The following is a 23,973-nucleotide window of genomic DNA, read 5'->3' as shown; positions in this document are numbered from 1 at the left end:
AAGAAGTAAATTATGATCCCAAGAAAACAAAAGAAAAAGGTAATATTAATTTCGACGTTGCATCAATAGCATGGTTGGGAAATACAACTGCAGTTGTTCGAGACCAACTAATATCACAGGTAAATCATGTGCATTGAAGTTCACAAACGACATCATTTCCATATTTGAGCAAGGGAACCTATAAACTCGACACACGAACAAATGTTTGTTTAAGGTTTAATAACCATTTTGACACTGAGATGAGCTGTAATAACCATTTTGGCACCAAGCCTCTCTAGAAATTTAGATACAACAATCCTGCACCAGCATGGCTAATGGAAATTCTGGATGTCCATAAAACATACCAATTTGATCTTAAATATTTTAAATCATCATGAAAAATACAAATGGCAAAGAACAATGAACTAATTTATAGTATCCATATGAGCGACACAAAAAGAACTACAATTGAAGGGAAAGGATAAATAGAACATGTGCAACAACTAAATATAGACAAAAGTTAACATTTACCAAATGGAAACAAAATCATAGATCACGTACACATACAACTGGAGGTATAGTTTGGAGGACAAGATCAAATCTAAAAGAGGGAAATTCAGAGAACAATGAAAGGTACCATGGTCCACAACCGAGCAAGTGAACAAAGTTATCTTGATTAGCCAGCAACGACACCCTCCTCCGCTCGCTTCTCACCTGCACTGCTACCCTTCGGTATTGATCACCGCTCCAGGAGACAAAATTGGGGCATTTTTGTATGTTAGGCAACTCAAATAAGACAACCATAAAAAATCAAACATTGTTTTTTGTATACTTCCAGTCAGTTCCAGCTAATAGCAAAATTCGTCCCCCAACTTGTCCGTGTGGCATAGCAGATAATGATTTATGTGCAGAGGACAATGAAGAAGTTACAGAATACAAGGGATGTGTGTGTGCCATGTCATCAAGATGTTAGCAACAGAAAAAAAGGGGGTTTGCTATAGTAAGTGTGTTTCCCTGGTACTTACAATCCAAAATAAAATGATAACTGACTCACTCATTTGTACAACCTTGTGATATTTGCAACACCTAGAATGAAGCACCAGCAACCACCCTACACGTCACCGGCAAGATAGCATAAATCTGCACAAGATCAACAGATGACATAATTCTTAATTCAGATCCTGTACGCAAGGATTCATGGAGATCCAGATACCATATAACAGTAGAATTTTCCTTCAAAATTAAATAGAACAATAGAAATCAACCTGCAGGAGTCCCATGAAGAGAAGAAAACACCAGTAAGTCCCCTTGATTCAGTTGAGCCACTCCACTTCAATCTTCAATATCATGTTGCAGGGCACCATGGCCGTCTCATGGTACTTGGCGGCCACTGCACAGTAAGTCAGACAAAGAAGGTGGGGATAAAAAGGAACTCGTCAATTGAAGGTTGCTAAGAGCCATCTGATGGTGATTGAAGTTAACCTTTGCATGCATAATTAATCCCCTTCAGAAATAACTCACGGTCTCCTGAGTAAAGTTGCATTCCCGTATGAAAATTCAGATGAAATCATAGAGAGGAAAGTAACATGGCCTCTGATTGCAGGTGGAAAAGGAAGAACAGAGGCCTCTTCAATCTTCATAGTGTGCGCTGTGCTGGCCATGCTCCATGCGGTGCCGTGATCTAGGGGCACGACTAGTTCAATGATGGGCAGCCGGGCAATAGTACACTGAATGGAAAGAAGAGAGGAGTTGCTGCAGGTGGGTGTACATGCGCTGCACATGGCGAATGGAAGGGGAGAAAGAAGGTTTCAGGGGTGGTGGAAGAACTCACCTGAGACGCCGTTCTCCTCCTGGCCACGCTCCGCGGGGTCAAGCTCGTGCGCTGGCACCAGCGCCCATTGAACTTCTCGGCGGCGGGGGTCTCGAGCCGCTGCTCCAGGCCTGCCCCGCGCTCACCGCGCTCGTGTGCTGGACGGAGGATGTCCTGCCGCCGCTTGACGCGCACCCGTCCAGCACCGCTACGAAGGAAATATGCCCTAGAGGCAATAATAAAGTTATTATTTATTTCCTTATTTCATGATAAATGTTTATTATTCATGCTAGAATTGTATTAACCGGAAACATAATACATGTGTGAATACATAGACAAACATAGTGTCACTAGTATGCCTCTACTTGACTAGCTCGTTTATCAGAGATGGTTATGTTTCCTAGCCATGGACAAAAGAGTTGTCATTTGATTAACGGGATCACATCATTAGGAGAATGGTTTGATTGACTTGACCCATTCCGTTAGCTTAGCACTTGATCGTTTAGTATGTTGCTATTGCTTTCTTCATGACTTATACATGTTCCTGTAACTATGAGATTATGCAACTTCCGTTTATCGGAGGAACACTTTGGGTACTACCAAACGTCACAACGTAACTGGGTGATTATAAAGGAGTACTACAGGTGTCTCCGAAGGTACATGTTGAGTTGGCGTATTTCGAGATTAGGTTTTGTCACTCCGATTGTCGGAGAGGTATCTCTGGGCCCTCTCGGTAATGCACATCATTATAAGCCTTGCAAGCAATGTGACCAATGAGTTGGTTACGGGATGATGCATTACAGAACGAGTAAAGAGACTTGCCGATGACGAGATTGAACTAGGTATTGGATACCGACGATTGAATCTCGGGCAAGTAATATACCGATGACAAAGGGAACAACGTATGTTGTTATGCGGTTTGACCGATAAAGATCTTCGTAGAATATGTAGGAGCCAATATGGGCATCCAGGTCCCGCTATTGGTTATTGACCGAGAATAGTTCTAGGTCATGTCTACATAGTTCTCGAACCCGTAGGGTCCGCACGCTTAAGGTTTCGATGACAGTTATATTATGAGTTTATTAGTTTTGATGTACCGGAGGAGTTCGGAGTCCCGGATGAGATTGGGGACATGACGAGGAGTCTCGAAATGGTCGAGACGTAAAGATCGATATATTGGACGACTATAGTCGGAGTTCGGAAAGGTTCCGAGTGATTCGTGTATTTTTCGGAGTACCGGAGAGTTACGGGAATTCGCCGGGGAGAAGTATTGGGCCTTATTGGGCCCTGCGGGAAAGAGAGAGGGGCTGCCTAGGGCAGGCCGCGCCCCCCCCCATGGCCTAGTCCGAATTGGACTAGGGGGAGGGGCCGCACCCCCTCCTTCCTTCCCTTCTCTCTTCCCCTTCCTTGTCTCCTACTCCTAATACATGGAAGGACTCCTAGTTGGACTAGGAAAGGGGGAATCCTACCCCCGGTGGGAGTAGGACTCCCCTAGGGCGCGCCACAAAAGAGGGCCGGCCCTCCCCTCCTCCAGTCCTTTATATACGGGGGTAGGGGGCACCCCATAGACACACAAGTTGATCTACGGATCGTTCCTTAGCCGTGTGCGGTGCCCCCTTCCACCATATTCCACCTCGGTCATATCGTCGCGGAGTTTAGACGAAGCCCTGCGCCGGTAGAACATCATCATCGTCACCACGCCGTCGTGCTGACAGAACTCATCTCCGGAGCTCGGCTGGATCGGAGGCCGGAGATCGTCATCGAGCTGAACGTGTGCTGAACTCGGAGGCTCCGTACATTCGGTGCTTGGATCGGTCGGATCGTGAAGACGTACGACTACATCAACCGCGTTGTGCTAACGCTTTCGCTTACGGTCTACGAGGGTACGTGGACGAACACTCTCCCCTCTCGTTGCTATGCCATCACCCTGATCTTGCGTGTGCGTAGGAAATTTTTGAAATTACTACGTTCCCCAACAGTGGCATCCGAGCCTAGGTTTTTATGGTTTGATGTTATATGCACGAGTAGAACACAAGTGAGTTGTGGACGATATAAGTCATACTGCCTACCAGCATGTCATACTTTGGTTCAGCGGTATTGTTGGATGAAGCGGCCCGGACCGACATTACGCGTACGCTTACGCAAGACTGGTTCTACCGCCGTGCTTTGCACACAGGTGGCTGGCGGGTGTCAGTTTCTCCAACTTTAGTTGAACTAAGTATGGCTACGCCCGTTCCTTGCGAAGGTTAAAACGGAGTCTATTTGACAAACTATCGTTGTGGTTTTGATGCGTAGGTAAGAACGGTTCTTGCTCAGCCCGTAGCAGCCACGTAAAACTTGCAACAACAAAGTAAAGGACGTCTAACTTGTTTTTGCAGGGCATGTTGTGATGTGATATGGTCAAGACGTGATGAGATATAAGTTGTTGTATGAGATGATCATGTTTTGTTGAAGTTATCGGCAACTGGCAGAAGCCCTATGGTTGTCTCTTTGTTGCATAAGATGCAAGTAACAAATAATTGCTTTACTTTATCGCTATGCGATAGCAATAGTTGCAAGAGCAATAGTTGGCGAGACGACCATGTGACGACACATTGATATAGATCAAGATGATGAAGACCATGGTGTCGTGGCGGTGACGATAAAGATCATGACAGTACTTTGGAGATGGAGATCAAAGGCGCAAGATGATCATGGCCATATCATGTCACATATTTTGATTGCATATGATGTTTATCTGTTATACATCTTATTCTTGCTTTGATTGACGGTAGCATTTTAAGATGATCTCTCACTAATTATCAAGAAGTGTTCTCCCTAAGTATGCACCGTTGCCAAAGTTCGTCATGCCCAGACACCACGTGATGATCGGGTGTGATAAGCTCTACGTCCATCTACAACGGGTGCAAGCCAGATTTGCACACGCAGAATACTCAGGTTAAACTTGATGAGCCTCTCATATGCAGATATGGCCTCGGAACACGGAGACCGAAAGGTCGAGCGTGAATCATATAGTAGATATGACCAACATAAGATGTTCACCATTGAAAACTACTCCATCTCACGTGATGATCGGTTATGGTTTAGTTGATTTGGGTCACGTGATCACTTAGATGACTAGAGAGATGTCTGTCTAAGTGGGAGTTCTTAAGTAATATGATTAATTGAACTTAAATTTATCATGAACTTAGTCCTGGTTGTATTTTGCAAATTATGTTGATCAATAGCTCGCGTTGTTACTTTCATATGTTTATTTTGATATGTTCCTAGAGAAAACTGTGTTGAAAAATGTTAGTAGCAATGATGCGGATTGGATCCGTGATCTGAGGTTTATCCTCATTGCTGCGCAGAAGAATTATGTCCTTGATGCACCGCTAGGTGACAAACCTATTGCAGGAGCAGATGCAGACGTTATGAACGTTTGGCTAGCTCAATATGATGACTACTTGATAGTTTAGTGCACCATGCTTAATGGCTTAGAATCGGGACTTCAAAGACGTTCTGAACGTCATGGACCATATGAGATGTTCCAGGAATTGAAGTTAATATTACAAGCAAATACCCGAGTTGAGAGATATGAAGTCTCCAACAAGTTCTATAGCTAAAAGATGGAGGAGAATCGCTCAACTAGTGAGCAAGTGCTCAGATTGTCTGGGTACTACAATCGCTTGAATCAAGTGGGAGTTAATCTTCCAGATAAGATAGTGATTGACAGAGTTCTCTAGTCACCATCACCAAGTTAGTAGAACTTCGTGATGAACTATAGTATGCAAGGGATGACGAAAATGATTCCCGAGCTCTTCGTGATGTTGAAATCGACGAAGGTAGGAATCAAGAAAGAGCATCAAGTGTTGATGGATTGACAAGATCACTAGTTTCAAGAAAAGGGCAAAGGGAAAGAAAGGGAACTTCAAGTGGAAAGACAAGCAAGTTGTCACTCCTGCAAAGAAGCCCAAAGCTGGATCATAGCCTGAAACTGAGTGCTTACACTGCAAAGGAAATGGTCACTGGAAGCGGAAATACCCTGAATATTTGGTGGATAAAAAGGATGGCAAAGTGAACAAGAGTATATTTGATATACAGGTTATTGATGTGTGTTTTACTAGCGTTTATAGTAGCCCCTGAGTATTTGATACTTGTTCGGTTGCTAAGATTAGTAACTCGAAACAGGAGTTACAGAATAAACAAAGACTAGTTGAAGGGGAAGTGACGATGAGTGTTGGGAGTAGTTCCAAGATTGATATGATCATCATCGCACACTCCCTATACTTTCGGGATTAGTGTTAAACCTAAATAAATGTTATTTGGCGTTTGCGTTGAGCATGAATATGATTTGATCATGTTTATTGCAATACAGTTATTCATTTAAAATCAGAGAATAATTGTTGTTCTATTTAAATGAATAAAACCTTCAATGGTCATACACCCAATGAAAATGGTTCATTGGATCTCGATCGTAGTGATGCACATATTCATAATATTGATGCCAAAAGATGCAAAGTTAATAATGATAGTGCAACTTATTCGTGGCACTGCCGTTTAGGTCATATCGGTGTAAAGCGCATGAAGAAACTCCATGCTGATGGGATTTTGGAATCACTTGATTATGAATCACTTGATGCTTGCGAACCATGCCTCATGGGCAAGATGACTAAAACTCCGTTCTCCGGAACAATGGAACAAGCTACTGACTTATTGGAAATAATACATACCGATGTATGCGATCCAATGAGTGTTGAGGCTCGTGGCAAGTATCATCATTTTCTGACCTTCACAAAGATGATTTGAGCAGATATGGGTATATCTACTTGATGAAACATAAGTCTGAAATAGTTGAAAGGTTCAAAGAATTTCAGAGTGAAGTGGAAAAATCATCGTAAGAAGAAAATAAAGTTTCTGCGATCTGATCGCGGAAACGAATATTTGAGTTACGAGTTTGGTCTTCAATTAAAACAATGTGGAATAGTTTCACAGTTCACGCCACCTGGAACACCACAACGTTATGGTGTGTCCGAACGTCGTAACCACACTTTATTGGATACGGTGCGATCTATGATGTCTCTTATTGATTTACCATTGTCGTTTTGGGGTTATGCATTAGAGACAACTGCATTCACGTTAAAAGGGCACCATCTAAATCCGTTGAGACGACACCATATGAACTGTGGTTTAGCAAGAAACCCAAGTTGTCATTTCTTAAAGTTTGGGGCTACAATGCTTATGTGAAAAAGTTTCATCCTTATAAGCTCAAACCTAAATCGGAGAAGTGCGTCTTCATAGAATACCCAAAAGTAACTATTGGGTACACCTTCTATCACAGATCCAAAGGCAAATCATTCATTGCTAAGAATGGATCCTTTCTAGAGAAGGAGTTTCTCTCGAAAGAAGTGAGTGGGAGGAAAGTAGAGCTTGATAAGGTAATTTGTACCTTCTCCCGAATTGGAAAGTAGTTCATCACGGAAATTACTTCCAGTGATTACTACACCAATTAGTGAGGAAGCTAATGATGATGATCATGAAACTTCAGATCAAGTTACTACAAAACCTCGTAGGTCTTCCAAAGTACAGTCCGCACCAGAGTAGTACGGCAATACTGTTCTGAAAGTCATGTTACTAGACCATGATGAACCTACGAACTATGAGGAAGCGATGATGAGCCCAGATTCCGCGAAATGGCTTGAGGCCATAAAATCTGAGATATGATCCATGTATGAGAACAAAGTATGGACTTTGATTGAGTTGCTCGATGATCAGCTAGCCATGTTAAATAAATGGATCTTCAAGAGGAAGACGGACACTGATAGTAGTGTTACTATCCACTAAGCTCGACTTGTTGCAAAAGGTTTTCAACAAGTTCAAGGGGTTGAATACGATGAGATTTTCTCACTTGTATCGATGCTTAAAGTCTGTCCGAATCATGTTAGCAATTGCCACATTTTATGAAATCTGGCAAATGGATGTCAAAACTGCATTCCTTAATGGATTTATTAAAGAAGAGTTGTATATGATGCAACTAGAAGGTTTTGTCAATCCTAAAGGTGCTAACAAAATGTGGAAGCTCCAGCGATCCATCTATGGACTGGTGCAAGCATCTCGGAGTTGGAATATACGCTTTGATAAGTTGATCAAAGCATATAGTTTTATATGGACTTACGATGAAGCATGTATTTACAATAAAGTGAGTGGGAGCACTACAGCCTTTCTGATTAGTATATGTGAGTGACATATTGTTGATCAGAAATGATGTAGAATTTTTCTGCAAAGCATAAAGGAGTGTTTTAAAGGAGTTCTTTAAAAAGAAAAGACCTCAGTAAAAGCTACTTACATATTGAGCATCAAGATCTATTGAGATAGATCAAGACGCTTGATAAGATTTTCAATGAGTACATACCTTGGAAAGATTTTGAAATATTTCAAAATGGAACAGTCAAAGAAAGAGTTCTTGCCTGTGTTGCAAAGGTATGAAACTGAGTAAGACTTAAATCCCGACCACAGCAGAAAATAAAAAGAGAATGAAAAGTCATTCCCTATGCCTCAGTCATAGGTTCTATAAAGTATGCTATGCTATGTACCAGACCTATTGTATACCTTGCTCTGAATTTGGCAAGGGAGTACAATAGTGATCTAGGAGTAGATCACTGGACATTGGTCAAGAATATCCTTAGTAAGGACTAAGGAGATGTTTCTCGATTATGGAGGTGATAAAAGAGTTTGTTGTAAAAGTTACATCAGTGCAAACTTTTACACTGATCCAGATGACTCTAAGTCTCAACCTGGATACATATTGAAAGTGGGAGCAATTAGCTAGAGTAGCTCCGTGCAGAGCATTGTGGATATAAAATATTTGCAAAATACATACGACTCTGAATGTGACAGACCCGTTGACTAAGCTTCTCTCACGAGCAAAACATGATCACACCTTAGTACTCTTTGGGTGTTAATCACATAGCGATGTGAACTAGATTATTGACTCTAGTAAACCCTTTGGATGTTGGTCACATGATGATGTGAACTATGGGTGTTAATCATATACAGATATGAATATTGGTGTTAAATCACATGGCGATGTGAACTAGATTATTGACTCTAGTGCAAGTGGGAGACTGAAGGAAATATGCCCTAGAGGCAATAATAAAGTTATTATTTATTTCCTTATTTCATGATAAATGTTTATTATTCATGCTAGAATTGTATTAACCGGAAACATAATACATGTGTGAATACATAGACAAACATAGTGTCACTAGTATGCCTCTACTTGACTAGCTCGTTTATCAGAGATGGTTATGTTTCCTAGCCATGGACAAAAGAGTTGTCATTTGATTAACGGGATCACATCATTAGGAGAATGATGTGATTGACTTGACCCATTCCGTTAGCTTAGCACTTGATCGTTTAGTATGTTGCTATTGCTTTCTTCATGACTTATACATGTTCCTGTAACTATGAGATTATGCAACTCCCGTTTATCGGAGGAACACTTTGGGTACTACCAAACGTCACAACGTAACTGGGTGATTATAAAGGAGTACTACAGGTGTCTCCGAAGGTACATGTTGAGTTGGCGTATTTCGAGATTAGGTTTTGTCACTCCGATTATCGGAGAGGTATCTCTGGGCCCTCTCGGTAATGCACATCATTATAAGCCTTGCAAGCAATGTGACCAATGAGTTGGTTACGGGATGATGCATTACAGAACGAGTAAAGAGACTTGCCGGTGACGAGATTGAACTAGGTATTGGATACCGACGATTGAATCTCGGGCAAGTAATATACCGATGACAAAGGGAACAACGTATGTTGTTATGCGGTTTGACCGATAAAGATCTTCGTAGAATATGTAGGAGCCAATATGGGCATCTAGGTCCCGCTATTGGTTATTGACCGAGAATAGTTCTAGGTCATGTCTACATAGTTCTCGAACCCGTAGGGTCCGCACGCTTAAGGTTTCGATGAGAGTTATATTATGAGTTTATGAGTATTGATGTATCGAAGGAGTTCGGAGTCCCGGATGAGATCGGGGACATGACGAGGAGTCTCGAAATGGTCGAGATGTAAAGATCGATATATTGGACGACTATATTCGGAGTTCGGAAAGGTTCCGACTGATTCGGGTATTTTTCAGAGTACCGTAGAGTTACGGGAATTCGCCGGGGAGAAGTATTGGGCCTTATTGGGCCCTGCGGGAAAGAGAGAGGGGCTGCCTAGGGCAGGCCGCGCGCCCCCCCATGGCCTAGTCCGAATTGGACTAGGGGGAGGGGCCGCACCCCCTCCTTCCTTCCCTTCTCTCTTTCCCTTCCTTGTCTCCTACTCCTAATACATGGAAGGACTCCTAGTTGGACTAGGAAAGGGGGAATCCTACCCCCGGTGGGAGTAGGACTCCCCTAGGGCGCGCCATAGAAGAGGGCCGGCCCTCCCCTCCTCCAGTCCTTTATATACGGGGGTAGGGGGCACCCCATAGACACACAAGTTGATCTACGGATCGTTCCTTAGCCGTGTGCGGTGCCCCCTTCCACCATATTCCACCTCGGTCATATCGTCACGGAGTTTAGACGAAGCCCTACGCCGGTAGAACATCATCATCGTCACCACGCCGTCGTGCTGACAGAACTCATCTCCGGAGCTCGGCTGGATCGGAGGCCGGAGATCGTCATCGAGCTGAACGTGTGCTGAACTCGGAGGCTCCGTACGTTCGGTGCTTGGATTGGTCGGATCGTGAAGACGTACGACTACATCAACCGCGTTGTGCTAACGCTTTCGCTTACGGTCTACGAGGGTACATGGACGAACACTCTCCCCTCTCGTTGCTATGCCATCACCCTGATCTTGCGTGTGCGTAGGAAATTTTTGAAATTACTACGTTCCCCAACACGCTAGACTCACCAACCTCGACCTCGGCCTCGCCGGCGCCTCCAATGACTTCCATGCCGCCGAGCTCAGGGCCGTCACGGCCACGTACCCCGGCCTCCAATGGCCATGGCGTCCTGCAGGGTGGGAATGGAGAGAGGGAGAGAGATTAGTGAGGGGATGAAGAGAGAAGGGAGGGCGCTGGGCGTGCCTGAACGGTAGAGGAGGTCGGCGGCGGCGACGGAGGCAGGGTCAACTCGGGGTGGATCGGGGGTAGCGCGCGGGAGGAGGGGAAGGGAGGAGCAGCGGCGCAACATGCGGATCCGATCTTCTGGAGGCCAGGGGAGGCAACGATTCAGATGGAATCTATCCAAAAATTAGGGAGCTGTGGAGGGACGCGGAGTAATCGATTGTGGCAGACAACAACGTCTGCCGGGCAGAACATTTAATTTAAGACGTTCATCTAGATGGCAGACTATTGACATAATACGGACCGTAGGATGTGTTTAAGTTTATTTGATTGAAGGGTCTTGGTTGTCCTGTGTACAGTTTATTGTGTGGCATTAGAAGAACATATGTTTGCTCTTTTAATAGTAGTATAGATATAGATGAATACGCTGATTTGTCACAAACTAACCACTATAAAGATTTCTTGTCAAAATTGTGGTTTGCCTTGATTTGCGCATACCAGATACACTAGTTTTCACAAGCCTCCGAGTTCTTTCAATGGCGCCATATCCTGTGCGTGCGTGTCACAAGATCTCATAAAACAATCACTCTTTCTAATGTGCTGAATTCACAATAAATATTTTTTAAAGAAAGAATAAAACGGTACTGGCTAGCTAAGCATAGGAAGACTTCCATGAAAATTAATGCAAGTTTCTTGTCTTAAGTAGTTAATAGAGTAATCCAGATGGATGTTGGCTTGTATTAGCCGAAGACATCTCACGACACCATGTGGAGAAACTGAACTACATGAGACACAAGTTGGAATAATTGTGCTACTCTTTTGTCTTTACTACACGTGTTGATTGATGGCACTAATATTGTTCCGACAAAGTAAAAAAGTGAAGCCATTAGTAGTATCATTTGTGTTAAGTTCTACAATTTAGATTGGCTCATTCTATTGGCACACTTGTGAGATTTATTCATACTGGTCGCTTGCCGTAGATGAAGTGATAGAAAAATGCTAGCAGAGGAAGCTAGCATTTTGTAGCATTTAGCCTTCGGTAAACGTATAGTGGTAGGAAGCATCCGAAAAACAAAATTTATCACCATTGTGAGTAACAATAGTTTAATACTATAAAAAGGAAAAGTAATCTAAGACCATTTTAAGAAGTTTTTATTGGTTTTACAGGGCTACGGGCCAGTAGATATGTTAGAATTTAGGCAGCGGATTGCTCGAGCACTTATAGAAGTTCAAGGTGTCATATAAGTAAATGAAAGTTTCAAATCATTAATTGCATGATTGTTCAGTTGGCGAGGCACTTCGGCCGCAGCTACTCTCTCACACCTTGATGTATTGGTTGATAAATAGTCCTCACCTGTAGCGTTGAGAAATCAAAACAAACATATTTTTATAGATAGAAGTACCAGGTATGTGTTCATAGAAATTGATGCATGTTCTTCACTTGTGGCAAAGAATACTTGGAATAGGAGGTAGTGGAAAACTAAGTCCGTGGGCAACATTTTATAGATAGTTCTCAACTAGGCAATATGTTTGAAGGATGCGTACACATAGGAATAGTCCATTGGCATCCATTAGTACGTGTCCAAGAACGTGTTCATGCTCATGTCCATCCTCTTCTCCGGCTGGACGTCCGACTTCCTGGGCTGCCGCGCCACGCTTGTGATTGCCAACACCTTCCTCATGGCCGGTGCGCTCGCCTTGTCGGCAGCTATGCTGGCCTGATGGCTGCACGCTTCGTCACCAGCGTCGGCATGAGTTTTGCCCTCTTCCTCGCGCCGGTCTACAATGCCGAGATCTCACCACCATCCGCGCACGGCGTGCTCTCGTCGCTGCTCGACATACAAATATGGTGGTTTTGAGCAATTTACTCGCTTAAGAAAACCAATTTGTTCGGCCTGCTTAGCTATTCTCGATTTTTTTATCCATGTGCCTATTATCTAGTTTAGTAGTTGGTTGATCTTGTTATCCCAGGATGCTTTTTTAGCTACTGAGGATCGGGACGGGCCTGTTTAAGTCCGAGGCCAAGTAGGCACTACAATGTCAAAGCAGTGTCAAAGGTGCTATAGGCGAAGAATGAATACCCCTAAGAGCATGGTTAATAATATAGCCAACAGTCGGCTATAAGAAGTTGCTATGTCATCTACAGCCAACCTCTTAGCCGGCATGTACAATAGTAAGTTTTCAATGTGTACTAGTTTATCAATAGTTGGCCCACCTTACATCCTCACAAAGCGTCTTGGGTCTCGTGTTGCAGCTGGCTACTAACCAAGAGCCCCGCTTCTCTTCTCTCTCCTCCAACTAAATAAAGATATATTATTCTATTCCTTATAGCCTGCTTATGTCATCCTATTGTACTTGCTCTAAAAAATGTCAAAGAATTGAATTAGGTGCCACGACTTGGGGCGGGGCCCGGACAGCCTGGGCCATGGCTACGCCTTTGGTGGCACCAAATTGACCGAGGATGCACTATGCAATCCTCTAAGAGCATTGTCTTGATTTCTCTATTATGGAATATCTGGAAGGGACAAATGAAAAGAACAATGAAATAGAAGATTTATTCATTGCTTGTCGTTGCAAATCAATTAAGAAAAATGTTAGGAAACCAATGAAGTATAGGATCAACTGGTCCATGACGAATGAAAAAATTGCCCAAGGAAAAGAGAAAGGATATCCAGCCAAGCAACAAAGATATCAAAGTTATTAAAAGAAGTAAATGGAATGGGAATCCTAAATGTTCCTTTTGTGAAGATAGTGAAACTTTCAAAACTTGTTATGCACTGTAGCTAGGGTAGTTTGACTATTTTGGGTAGTTCTTGGGACTAACTTGTGTGGTTATGCCCAAACAATATATGTCAGTTCTATGCCATGTGTTATACATTTTATTTTCTCTGATGGTGAGAAATGTTACGCAGCGGGTCAGGCAACTGTTTATTGGGCTATTTGGAATTGCCGGAATGCCTTCAGATTAAAAAGAAAACTAAAAATCCCTTCGAGAGTGTTTTTGTGGCTTGTGCCTCTATGCTTTCATTGGTAGGTCTGCAGAAGACGGGAGACGATGAGGCATCAAAGCAAGGAGCGACACTTCGTGTACAATGCTACAAATTTGATGAGGATTTATGGTGCTGTGCAAGATGGGGCTGCTACGTGTGACTGAGTTACACTTGGATGATTTGTTCTCAGCTGCTAGTGGACGTTTCCTGGTTTATGTGGGGATGTTTAGGTTATAACTCCGTGGATTTTAATTTGGTGCTGGTTAAGATAGCTTTTGTTGGTGTTGCCGAGTTTTCGTCCCACAATATTGAGTGTTTTCTTTGAACTCGCTTCTCTCCTTTCTCTCTTCTCCTGAACTTAGTGAATTGGCAGTTGTATTTTCATTATATTAAGTAATAGAAAATGGACTGAACCTAATTAAGATATAAAATGCTCCTTCTTTGGACTGTTTTTTGTAAAAAAAAAAGTAACAAAGGACAACGGGCCATCCAAAGGTTGATTTATTTCTGTCGAGAGCCAAGATCTAAGCAGGTCTGTCTGCCTCGTGCATGTTAAAGCATCTCCAACAGAAGCGCCATATGAGCGATGCGCGGTATAAAAGTTATTTTTCGCGCGCGCGGGATCGATTTGGAGTCTCCAGCGGACGCACAGAAAGCGCTTGCGCGCTATAACTAATGCAGCGCGCGTATTAAAAACGCATCGCACGCAGCATATTTAGTGCGTCCGGTCGCGCGCGCTGCAAATTCTGGGCTGCTGCAGATGGGACCGCTTGGACTGGGACCGCTGGACTCGCGCGCGCAGCATATTTTGCAGCGTTTGTTGGAGCAAACGTCTTCTAGCGCCCTAAAAAAAATTACGTGCGCGCTGTAAACCCGTTTTTTTGGCGCCACACATTGGGCGACTGTTGGAGATGCTCTTAATTAGGCTCTTCCCAGTGCTCCACCATGGACAGGTGCTAAGCATGCCACATAAGCAAAAAATGACATGGCACAACATTTAAGGAAGGGAGAGAGTACTTTGGTGACCCCAGGAAGAACCAATGCCAAGCGCGAGAATCTAGGCAAACCACTTAAATGAAATAATTTGGCCAATGCATGAAAGACTTTAGGTGCTAACTCATTAAATAAAGTGTGCTTAGCAACAACAAGTTAAGGCTGGTCACAATGGGCAAGAACATAAGCTAGTAACTTCACACTTCCCTAGACTATGTTACTACCTCCATAGTGGGTAGGAACATCTATGTAGTGTCATGCAACGATGTATTTATTAGGTTATAGACTCATTGTTTCTTGGAGTGTGTGATGTTCCGGTAACTTAGCTAGTTACCACAAGCACCTCTCTCTTCATTAAATACGTGCCACATAAGCAAAATTGTATTGGAGTGTGTGATGTTACTCCTAAGTTCCTCCTCACTGTGACCAGCCTAAGCACCTATGCATTGGGGACTTCAGTTGCTAAGGTATTTAATGCATTTAGCATCTCATCTAAGCACCTTTGCATTGGGAGAGGTCTTAGGTGACAATCATCTGTCATTTCCACGAGCTAAGAGACAAATAAAAACTAGCCACACTGAAACCTGTGGGGTGGCAGATCTCACCGGCTATCTTGCTCGTCGTCTTCTGCAAGTGCACCAAGTTGTAGATCTCTTTTTTAAGGAAAAGGTGTGGCTGAAGCTGAACCTGGGGCCGGCGAGGAAACAGGGCGGCGCCATGACGCACGATGCAGCCGCCGAAGCCACCACCACGAAGCTGCTCGCCGTGCTCGACAAGCCACGGCGGAACTTGTACGCCTTCGCCTGCGTCACGCTCGCCTCCATCACCACCATCCTCACGGGCTACAGTACGTGAGATACTCAGTAGTGTAGCACAATCTACATCGTCGCCATCGTCCATGGCTCGTATCGTATGCTCTGGCGCGTGATCGTGTGCGTCCCCTGCACTGCAGATCTCGCCTTGATGAGCGGCGCGGAGCTCTTCATCCGCGAGGACCTGGGCCTCACCGACACGCAGGTCGAGCTGCTCGCGGGGTCCATGAACGTGTTCATGCTCGTGTCCATCCTATTCTCCGGCTGGACGGCCGACCTCCTGGGCCGCCGCGTCACGCTTGTGGTCGCCAACGCCTTCCTCATGGCCGGCGCGCTCGCCATGTCCCTCGGCGGCAGCTACGCGGCGCTCGTGGCTGCACGCTTCGTCACCAGCATCGGCATGGGGCTCGCCCTCGTCGTCGCGCCGGTCTACAACGCCGAGATCTCGCCGCCGTCCACGCGCGGCGTGCTCTCGTCGCTGCTCGACGTACGTATGTGCCGGCGTTGATTCGATTTGATCGGTGAAGGAGCTTAAATTGTTCTTGCTGTTATGCTTTGGGCAGATTTTTATCAACGTCGGCATCCTTCTTGGCTACACGTCTAACTACGCCTTGGCCGGACTGCCGGTGCACCTCGCCTGGCGCATCATGTATGCCATCGGGGTGCTCCCGCCCGTGCTCCTAGCCGTGGGAGTGCTCGCCATGCCGGAGTCGCCTCGATGGCTCGCCATGCGCGGACGCCACGCCGACGCGCGCGCGGTGCTCTTGCGCACCTCCGACACCGCCGCGGAGGCCGACCTCCGCCTAGAGGACATCAACCGGGCCCTTGATGCGCCACAGGCTGCTGGCTCCGTGTGGCAGGAGCTGATCGTCCGGCCGTCGGCGACAGTCAGGCGAATCCTCGTCTGCGTTGTCGGGCTGCACTTCTTCCAGGAGGCGTCCGGCATCGACGCCGTCGTTCTGTACAGCCCGCTCGTGTTTAAGAAGGCCGGCATGTCCACGAATAGCTCCGTACTGGGCGCCACCGTGGCCGTCGGGGTCGTCAAGACGTGCTTCATCTTCGTGGCCATGCTCCTGGTCGACCGCGTCGGCCGGCGCCCGCTCCTGCTGGCCAGCGCCGGCGGCGTCGCAGTGTCCTTCACCGCTCTGGCGCTCACGCTGTGCGTCCGCGAGACGTCGTCGGCGAGCGCGGCCGTGTGCGTGGCGTCCGTGATGGCGTTCGTGGCGGCGTTCTCGATCGGGTTCGGGCCGCTCGCGTCCACGTACGCCGCGGAGATCTTGCCGCTGCGGCTGCGGGCACAGGGCGCGAGCCTCGGCATGGCGGTGAACCGGCTGACGTGCGGGGCGGTGAGCATGTCGTTCATATCGCTCGCCGGGTGGATAACGATGCCTGGGTGCTTCTTCCTTTACGCCGGCGTGGCGGCGACGGCGTGCGTGTTCGTGCACATGTGGCTGCCGGAGACGAGGGGCCGGAGCTTGGAGGATATGGATGTCCTCTTCGCCAAATGACAGGCGCGTCCATTCACTCCATTGTACTAGAAAGCTGAAAAACTGGGGCGGACAATATACCAGGCCCTCATAGAAAACAAAAATGCTAGACATGCAAAGATTTGTAAAAACCTGTAAACTGTTTTTATCTAACAACCAATCACAAACCTCTTCCCCCTGATTTTCAGGAGGGTGGGCCGTCCCGCTCACCTGTTGGCCAATGAAAACTAATCCACCCTGCTTAACTTTTTGTGTTTTTCTATTTTCCACTTTCTTCCTCGTCCCACGCCTCCCACACATGGGTTATCTTCTAGGCGGCCGTCAACTGCCCTTTCTGTTTTTTCGAGAAATCAGTAGGAGCTTTGCCTTTGCGTTAAGAATAAGAGAATTGGCTAGTTTATAAAAAAAAACTAGCCGAAAACCGATACAACGACACACACCAGCCCCAGGGCTGCGCACCTACGAGCCGACTTCCCTGTCGCCCAAACGACCAGAGTTGTCACTCCACCACACGACCTGGAGCCGCCCGGAGCCGCCACTCCGGCTTACAAACCACGGAAACTCACACACGTCGGCCCAAAGGCCGCACCCCACACGAGCCGACGACCCTGCCACCCAAGCGACCAGGACCGACACTCCACAGCACAGAGGTGCTCTCCGGAGCCATCGCTCCGACTTCCCCGCCAACCCTAGGCCGCGCTCCACCTGAGCCGACGGCACTGTCGCCCACGCAACCATATCCGACACTCCACCACATTGCTGACTGGAGCCACTGCTCCGACTTCCTCACCGGCCCCAAGGCTACGCACACGCCTAGCCGACGACAAACCCGCAAAGCCACTCGGGCCACCGCGAACTGACGGAGGACCAGACTTCCAAGGTGTCCCCCCAAGAGGGAAGCGACAAGGCCGCCACCGACGCCCGCTCCGACCAAGGTCGGAACTTGGGTTTTCGCCCGGAGAGCCCGAGACCGAGGCGACAATGGTGGTGAAGGGGCTCCACGACGACGCCTCCAAGGAGGGAACGACGTCCTAGGACGCCGTTGACGCCGACAACGACCGAGGTCGAGCTAGGCTTTCACCCGGAGCTCACCAAATCCATCCTCACCGCAACCTGCCCAGCAAACCGTCTCCGGCAACAAGCTGACCATCCTCGCCGAAGCCACATGACCAAGCACGCAAGGCAGCTCACCGCCACCAACCACCCCGACACCTCCACCACGGAGGAGCACCACACCTGACGGGAGGGCCAGATCCACGCAAAGCACTAGATCCACGCCCCCACGCCAGCCACCACGAGGTCACCAGCGACCACGCTCCCGGGGCCGCCTCCCCGACCTTCACAAGCCGCCACCCCACCTCCCACGAGGCCCAGGACAGCCATCACCCTTCACGGCTGCACGCCGAGCCCACCAGGGCGACGCCGCCGCATCGCCGTCCACAATCCGTGGCACACCACCACTACCGCGGATCTGCAGGAGCCAGCCGGAGCCACCGCACCCCGGCCTACCTGCCTCACGCGGTGGCCCGTCGCGGACGCCACCAACATCGCGGGATCTGGGCGCGGACACCAGATCCGCGACCTCCACGCCGATGCGCCAAAGACCGCCAGAGCGCCGCACAACCGCGTCCCCGGGTCCGCCGTCCCGGCATGCCTGCGCCAGCGAGCTAGCCACCACTTCCGCCCCCCCCCCCAGCCGAGATTGAGGGCCGTCGACGCCACCTAGGGAAGGAGCCGCCCCTGACACCGTTTGGCAGTGGGGGGCCGCCGCCACCGTGGCGCAGTGCCGGCGGCAGCGGCGGCGAGGGGGCACAGGAGAAGGGGGATCTTCGTTGGCGGGCAGTGCCCCCCCCCCCCCCCCCCCCGCCAGTGTCGCCTGGGGAGCAACACGGGGGGGGGGGGGGACTAGGCGAGTAAAGGACTATAACTTCCCAACCGCCCCTTCCCCCCCACCCCTCGCTGCCGCCCGCTGCTATTCCTCCAAAGCACCCCCACCTCTTCTTTCCGGGCACCGAAACCCCACCCTGCACCCTAACCGTCAAGCGTCAACCCTCTGACGATAATGATGCCTGGGTGCTCCTTCCTTTATGTCGGTGTGGCGGCGATGGCGTGCGCGTTCGTGTACGTGCGGCTGCCGGAGACAAGGGGCCGGAACTTGAAGCATATGGATGCCCTGTTCGCCAAATGATAGACGTGTCCATTCACTCCATTGTACTACTTGAGAGCTGAAAACATTGGCGCGGACAGTCACGATTTGTCACCTGCTTCCGCATGGGGTTCGCCGTCATCGTCGCGCCGGTCTAAAACGCCAAGATCCCACCGCCGTCTACGCGCAGCGGTACACGTCGTCCTTGTTGCTCCACGTACGTCCGTGGCGGGTTTCATGGACATGACTCGATTTGACTTGTGGTGGAGTTTTAACGTCTCTGGATATTATACTTTGGCCGGATATTTATCAACGTCGTCATCCTTCTCCGTGACACGTCCAACTACGCCGCCTTGGCCGGCCTGCCGGTGCACCTCGGCTGGCGCAGTGGCGCTCCATGTACGTCACCGGGACTCCGGGGGTGCTTCTAGAGTGTGAAGAAGCAACGTCTACATACAATTATGTTACATGTTGGCTTTGCCACCAACATTCACTTTCTTCTGAGATTGCCGGACATAATTGAGAGGCTAGTAACAGTTGAGATCATGTCAACTCCATTGTTTTTCAGATAGCTCATCACTCGTGTCGAATGATAAGATCATGTCAATTTGAAAAACTGAACACACCGAAAATCCTAAGCCTATGAGCAGGGTTACAGACGCGTGGAGTAAGGACGTGTCCCACTAAACATACTCCTATATATCATGGCGCAAGAACTAAAGAAAAATAATAAGGAAAGCTAAGAAACAATATCTATGCTAGCTAGCTTGGAGTAGTGCTACTGTCTCTGCATGCTGAGCTCCTTGCGGAAGTTGCCGATGAACCTCTCCGTGTTGGCAAACAGCTCCTCCCGACTCATCTTCACGTCCCCGTCCATGTCAACTTCACAATCTTCCTCCTCCTCTTGCCGTGCCTTTTCCTCTCCGCCGGCTTGCTGGCCGCCGTTCAGCGCGCTGAGGAAGAAGATGCTCGCCGTCGACGGGCACTTCTTCAGCACCTTCAGAACCACCTCCTTGGTCTTGGTCTTGAGCTCGATTATATTGCTCGCTACAAAGGCAGGCAGCACGACACGATCATCATGCGCAACCGCCGTCCGGTCGTCGGGTCTCTGAAACGGTGAAGCCGCGACGCTGACAGGCGCGACGGCCTGACCGGTACTCGAAGACCCGTGCCGGTCTTCGTCGTCGGCGGTAGAAGCGCCGCCGCTGCCGACGAAGGCCTGGATGCCGAGCGCGACGACGATGCCGTTGAAGAGGAGGTAGCCGTAGGCGACCCTGAGGAAGACGGGCAGCAGCAGCGCGAGGAGGAGGAGAGCGAGGAGGGAGCCCAGCTTGGCCACCTGGGAGATCAGTGCCGCCGGCGGGAGCGTGAGCTTGACCCCCATTTGTCGACGAGCTTAATTTGCCGACGGTGCTAGCTAATGGTTCAGGTGCACTGCCTCGATTGATTGTCTGGATTCTGGAGCAAGGATACTATCTATCGGTCTAGCCGTCCGGCAAAGTATATCTCTACCTAATAATAAAGCACCGTGGGTTTCTGGTCGTACGTCGTCGCTGGCGATTTACAAAAAAGCCCATCTGTTTCTGATAATTCGACCCGCGGTCCTATTTTTAAGTGGCTAATCCAAAAAATGATTCATTTTTACATAAAGGACCCTGCAGTTTTTATTATTCGACCTGCGACCACAGGACAGGGAAGAGGCGGCGCTTGGTTGGTGGTCTGGGCGGTGGGGCGGACGGATCGAGGCCAACGGGGAGGTGGCAGCCCGAAGGCAGGGCGAGCTCCAAGGCGGCGGATGAATGTGTGCTCCTCTCGGTCGTCCTCCTCCCGACCGCAGGACAAGCAAGAGGCGACTCTTGGTTGGTGGTCTGGGCGGCGGATAGGCCTGCTCCGCGTGGATCCAGCGGCGGGGCGGATGGATCGAGGCGGAGGAGCACGAGGCCGACGGAGAGGCAGTGGGCCGGAGGCGGGGCGAGCTCCAAGGCGGCGGGGTTGTTCCATGGCGATTTCCTTCCCTGTAGAAAACAAACATTAGTGACAAAGAGAAGAAGGAGAAGGAAAAAGCCTAGAGAGAAGGACAAAGGGGCGGCGGCAGCTGCGGGGATGGCCTGCTCGTGGCATAGCTAGAGCTCCTCCCCAAGAGCGGTCGGAGGCAGGAAGGCCGGGCTGCTGGAGTGGGAAGAAGGGGGGGGGGGATTTGCGAATGGGGAAGAATAGAAATGACTGCGGTTGCGTGGTTTTGCTGTAAAAATAGGTTTATTATCAGAATATAAATAGTATCACCTCGCTCCCTTGCAATCAATAGGATCAATTTATATACACCAGCTGCTTGAGGCATCTACAAGCAGAGGAAGGGAACTGAAGAAACAACTACAAGCACACAATCGGCAGCGGCTGCTTGAGGCATCAACAACCAGAGGAAGAAGGGAACAGAACGAAGAAGCACAATCCAATCAGCAGGAGGACGGGCGGCCCCTTGCGAAATAGAAAATGTGTCAATACACAGTATGATTTGGGCTACTAGATTTGCTGATGACAGAACCACAAGATCACTTCCATCCCCACACGCACAGCGTCTCCGGCCACCAAAACAGCACTCACCGCGTCGCATGAGTAACTCCGGAGAGCCACAACAGGTAGTCGGCTTGGAGCTCCTCAAGTTGTAGCGCCCGGCCCTTGGAGCCAGCTCGTGCGGGCTAGCAGCAGCGAGCCCCTGCCTTGCAAAAAACCCGCAGCTTGCGCGCGCAGGCGAGGACGACAGCGCCTCCTCCGGCAGCATCGAAGCGCGCCCGGACGACAGAAGCTTCTCGCAGCAAGACACCCTGCCGTGCATCGTCTCCAACGTCTCCCGTCGACACAGTTGCCTGGCGAATGGAGATGAGGAAAGTGAGAGGGAGGGGGAAGAAGAGGAAGAAATGGGGCGAGAGGTCGAGAGGATAAGATTTCAGCGGTGGGGAACGAGAGGGAGGGGGTTAAGGCGTCGTGCCGCAGGACATGTGACGACAGGAAGAGGCGTTTTAGATCAGTGACTTAGAAAAGGAACGAAATATAATCTTGCAAACAAAAAACAATCAACATTTCCTAAAAGAAAATACAAACCTGTTTGCTTTTTTTTAAATACCTCCGAACTATATTAAAACAAGCCAATGGTACAAAGCACCTCCACAAGAATGAAAATTACAAACAGATCCCTGAGGAGCCGACCGCACAGGCTGAGGGCGCGCCGCTGCTGCCGTTGCCGCCGCTCCCACATAGAGCCAGCGCGATCTTGAAACATGCAGACGGACTAAAACATGGACAGGAAGTCACCAGCCTCGGTCGAAAACCAACACGCCAGAAGAAGGAAGAACGGCCATTGCTTGACCACGCCGGCAGAAACATGGCAAGGTGAGACGAACCACCTTACCACGACGAAGAGAGAACCAAGGGATCAAATTTCCCACATCCGGCCATCACCTCCGCCATGAAGAGCACACCAGGAGAACAAAACCTCACCAGACCGACTGATCGAGGAGGAAACCATGCTGGAAGCTCGCCGACTCCGCCACATAGGACCTCGCCGGGATGGGGATCGAACTCCAACAACCTTATTCCACCACGAAGCCAGCACCACCACCTCGCTAGCACCGCCCGAGACCACTACCCTACTATCTACACGCGTCAGGCATAGATCCAAGCCCCCCCCCCCACTCTCCAGCCGCGACCAGAGAGGTACAATGCCGAAGGAGACGCCGTCAAAGACATGGATGCGGCTTCATCAATTTTTTGAATTGTGGACACCAACCACGGTGTCGAACATGAAAAGTATCATCATGAATGAGTCACTAAAAATGTGATGCTTTTTTTCTTTCAATGCAACGCACAGCGCATTAAATTGTAGCATACAAAGGCTAAAGGAAATCTTCTTTTGAAAAACACGTACAAATGTAGGCACTCACAAACATACATACACACTCACCCTGGAGAGTCTCAGCCGACGGGTTTTCAGATTGATAAAGTCACCACAAACGTCTCGCTATCAATGCAAATGAGTTCGACCCTCTGTATATCCACTAAAAACAGATACACCACTCCTTTTCCACCCAGTGATAGTTTTAAGTTGAAGGAGGCGCCAACAAAGGACATCCCTACGACTTTGTCAACTTGATGCTTCATGGTGCAGATATCATCAATTATTATTTTTCTTAACCGTGGACATTGTGTGTCTGTTTTTTAAGATAAAGAGTGTTTCAGATTGTTTTCCCTTTAAAAAACCCACATTTTTATAATATATTCACGCTTTTTTAAAAATTCTCAAAATTCCCCCAAAAAAATTCCCTTTTCAAAACATTTAAATTGTTCATAAAAATTAACAAATATTAATAATTGATTAAAAAATCATGTGTATAAAATGTTTGATATTTGTGTTCAAATTGTTCAAATTTTCAAAAAATAAATTGATATTTGTGTTTCTCGAAAAGCAAAAAATAAAACCGATTGACAGACTATTTCATGCACCATTACTCTTCCATCAGATGAAAAACATTATGGTGGTTTTTTCACGTCCACACTTCATACTTCAAAAAGCGATAATAGTGTAATCTTATTACTGATATTAATCAGAACTACATATATGAAATGTCGTGTAATGGCACACAGAGCAGGTTTTATGATTTTTTTCTGCCCGTTGCAACGCACGGGCATTTGTACTAGTATAGACAAAAATCAGATATTTTCGTG

The 23,973-nt window shown here is 48.0% G+C and overlaps 2 protein-coding genes across 3 annotated transcripts; one reads left to right on the top strand and one right to left on the bottom strand.

Moving 5' to 3' along the window:
• The first annotated feature begins 15,416 nt into the window (after positions 1–15,416).
• On the top strand, positions 15,417–17,275 carry LOC123159323 (polyol transporter 5). Its single transcript, XM_044577153.1, has 3 exons — positions 15,417–15,656; positions 15,762–16,108; positions 16,185–17,275. Exons 1-3 carry the CDS (start codon positions 15,527–15,529, stop codon positions 17,127–17,129), a joined length of 1,422 nt encoding a protein of 473 aa, XP_044433088.1. The 5' UTR covers positions 15,417–15,526; the 3' UTR covers positions 17,130–17,275.
• Positions 17,276–19,791: 2,516 nt separating this feature from the next.
• LOC123159441 (uncharacterized) lies at positions 19,792–22,240 on the bottom strand. Of its 2 annotated transcripts, XM_044577277.1 has the most exons (3): positions 21,856–22,240; positions 21,538–21,729; positions 19,792–21,269 (listed from the first exon to the last, which is right to left on the bottom strand). In XM_044577277.1, exon 3 carries the CDS (start codon positions 20,636–20,638, stop codon positions 20,033–20,035), a length of 606 nt encoding a protein of 201 aa, XP_044433212.1. In that variant the 5' UTR covers positions 20,639–21,269; positions 21,538–21,729; positions 21,856–22,240; the 3' UTR covers positions 19,792–20,032. The 2 variants fall into 2 exon arrangements, with proteins under 2 accessions (XP_044433212.1, XP_044433211.1); XM_044577276.1 differs by lacking the exon at positions 21,538–21,729 and having other exon boundaries at positions 21,856–22,234.
• Positions 22,241–23,973: the final 1,733 nt, after the last annotated feature.

The sequence above is a fragment of the Triticum aestivum genome, chromosome 7B (genome assembly GCF_018294505.1).
Source record: "Triticum aestivum cultivar Chinese Spring chromosome 7B, IWGSC CS RefSeq v2.1, whole genome shotgun sequence".
NCBI lineage: Eukaryota > Viridiplantae > Streptophyta > Magnoliopsida > Poales > Poaceae > Triticum > Triticum aestivum.
This window is presented reverse-complemented; position numbering and strand designations above follow the sequence as displayed.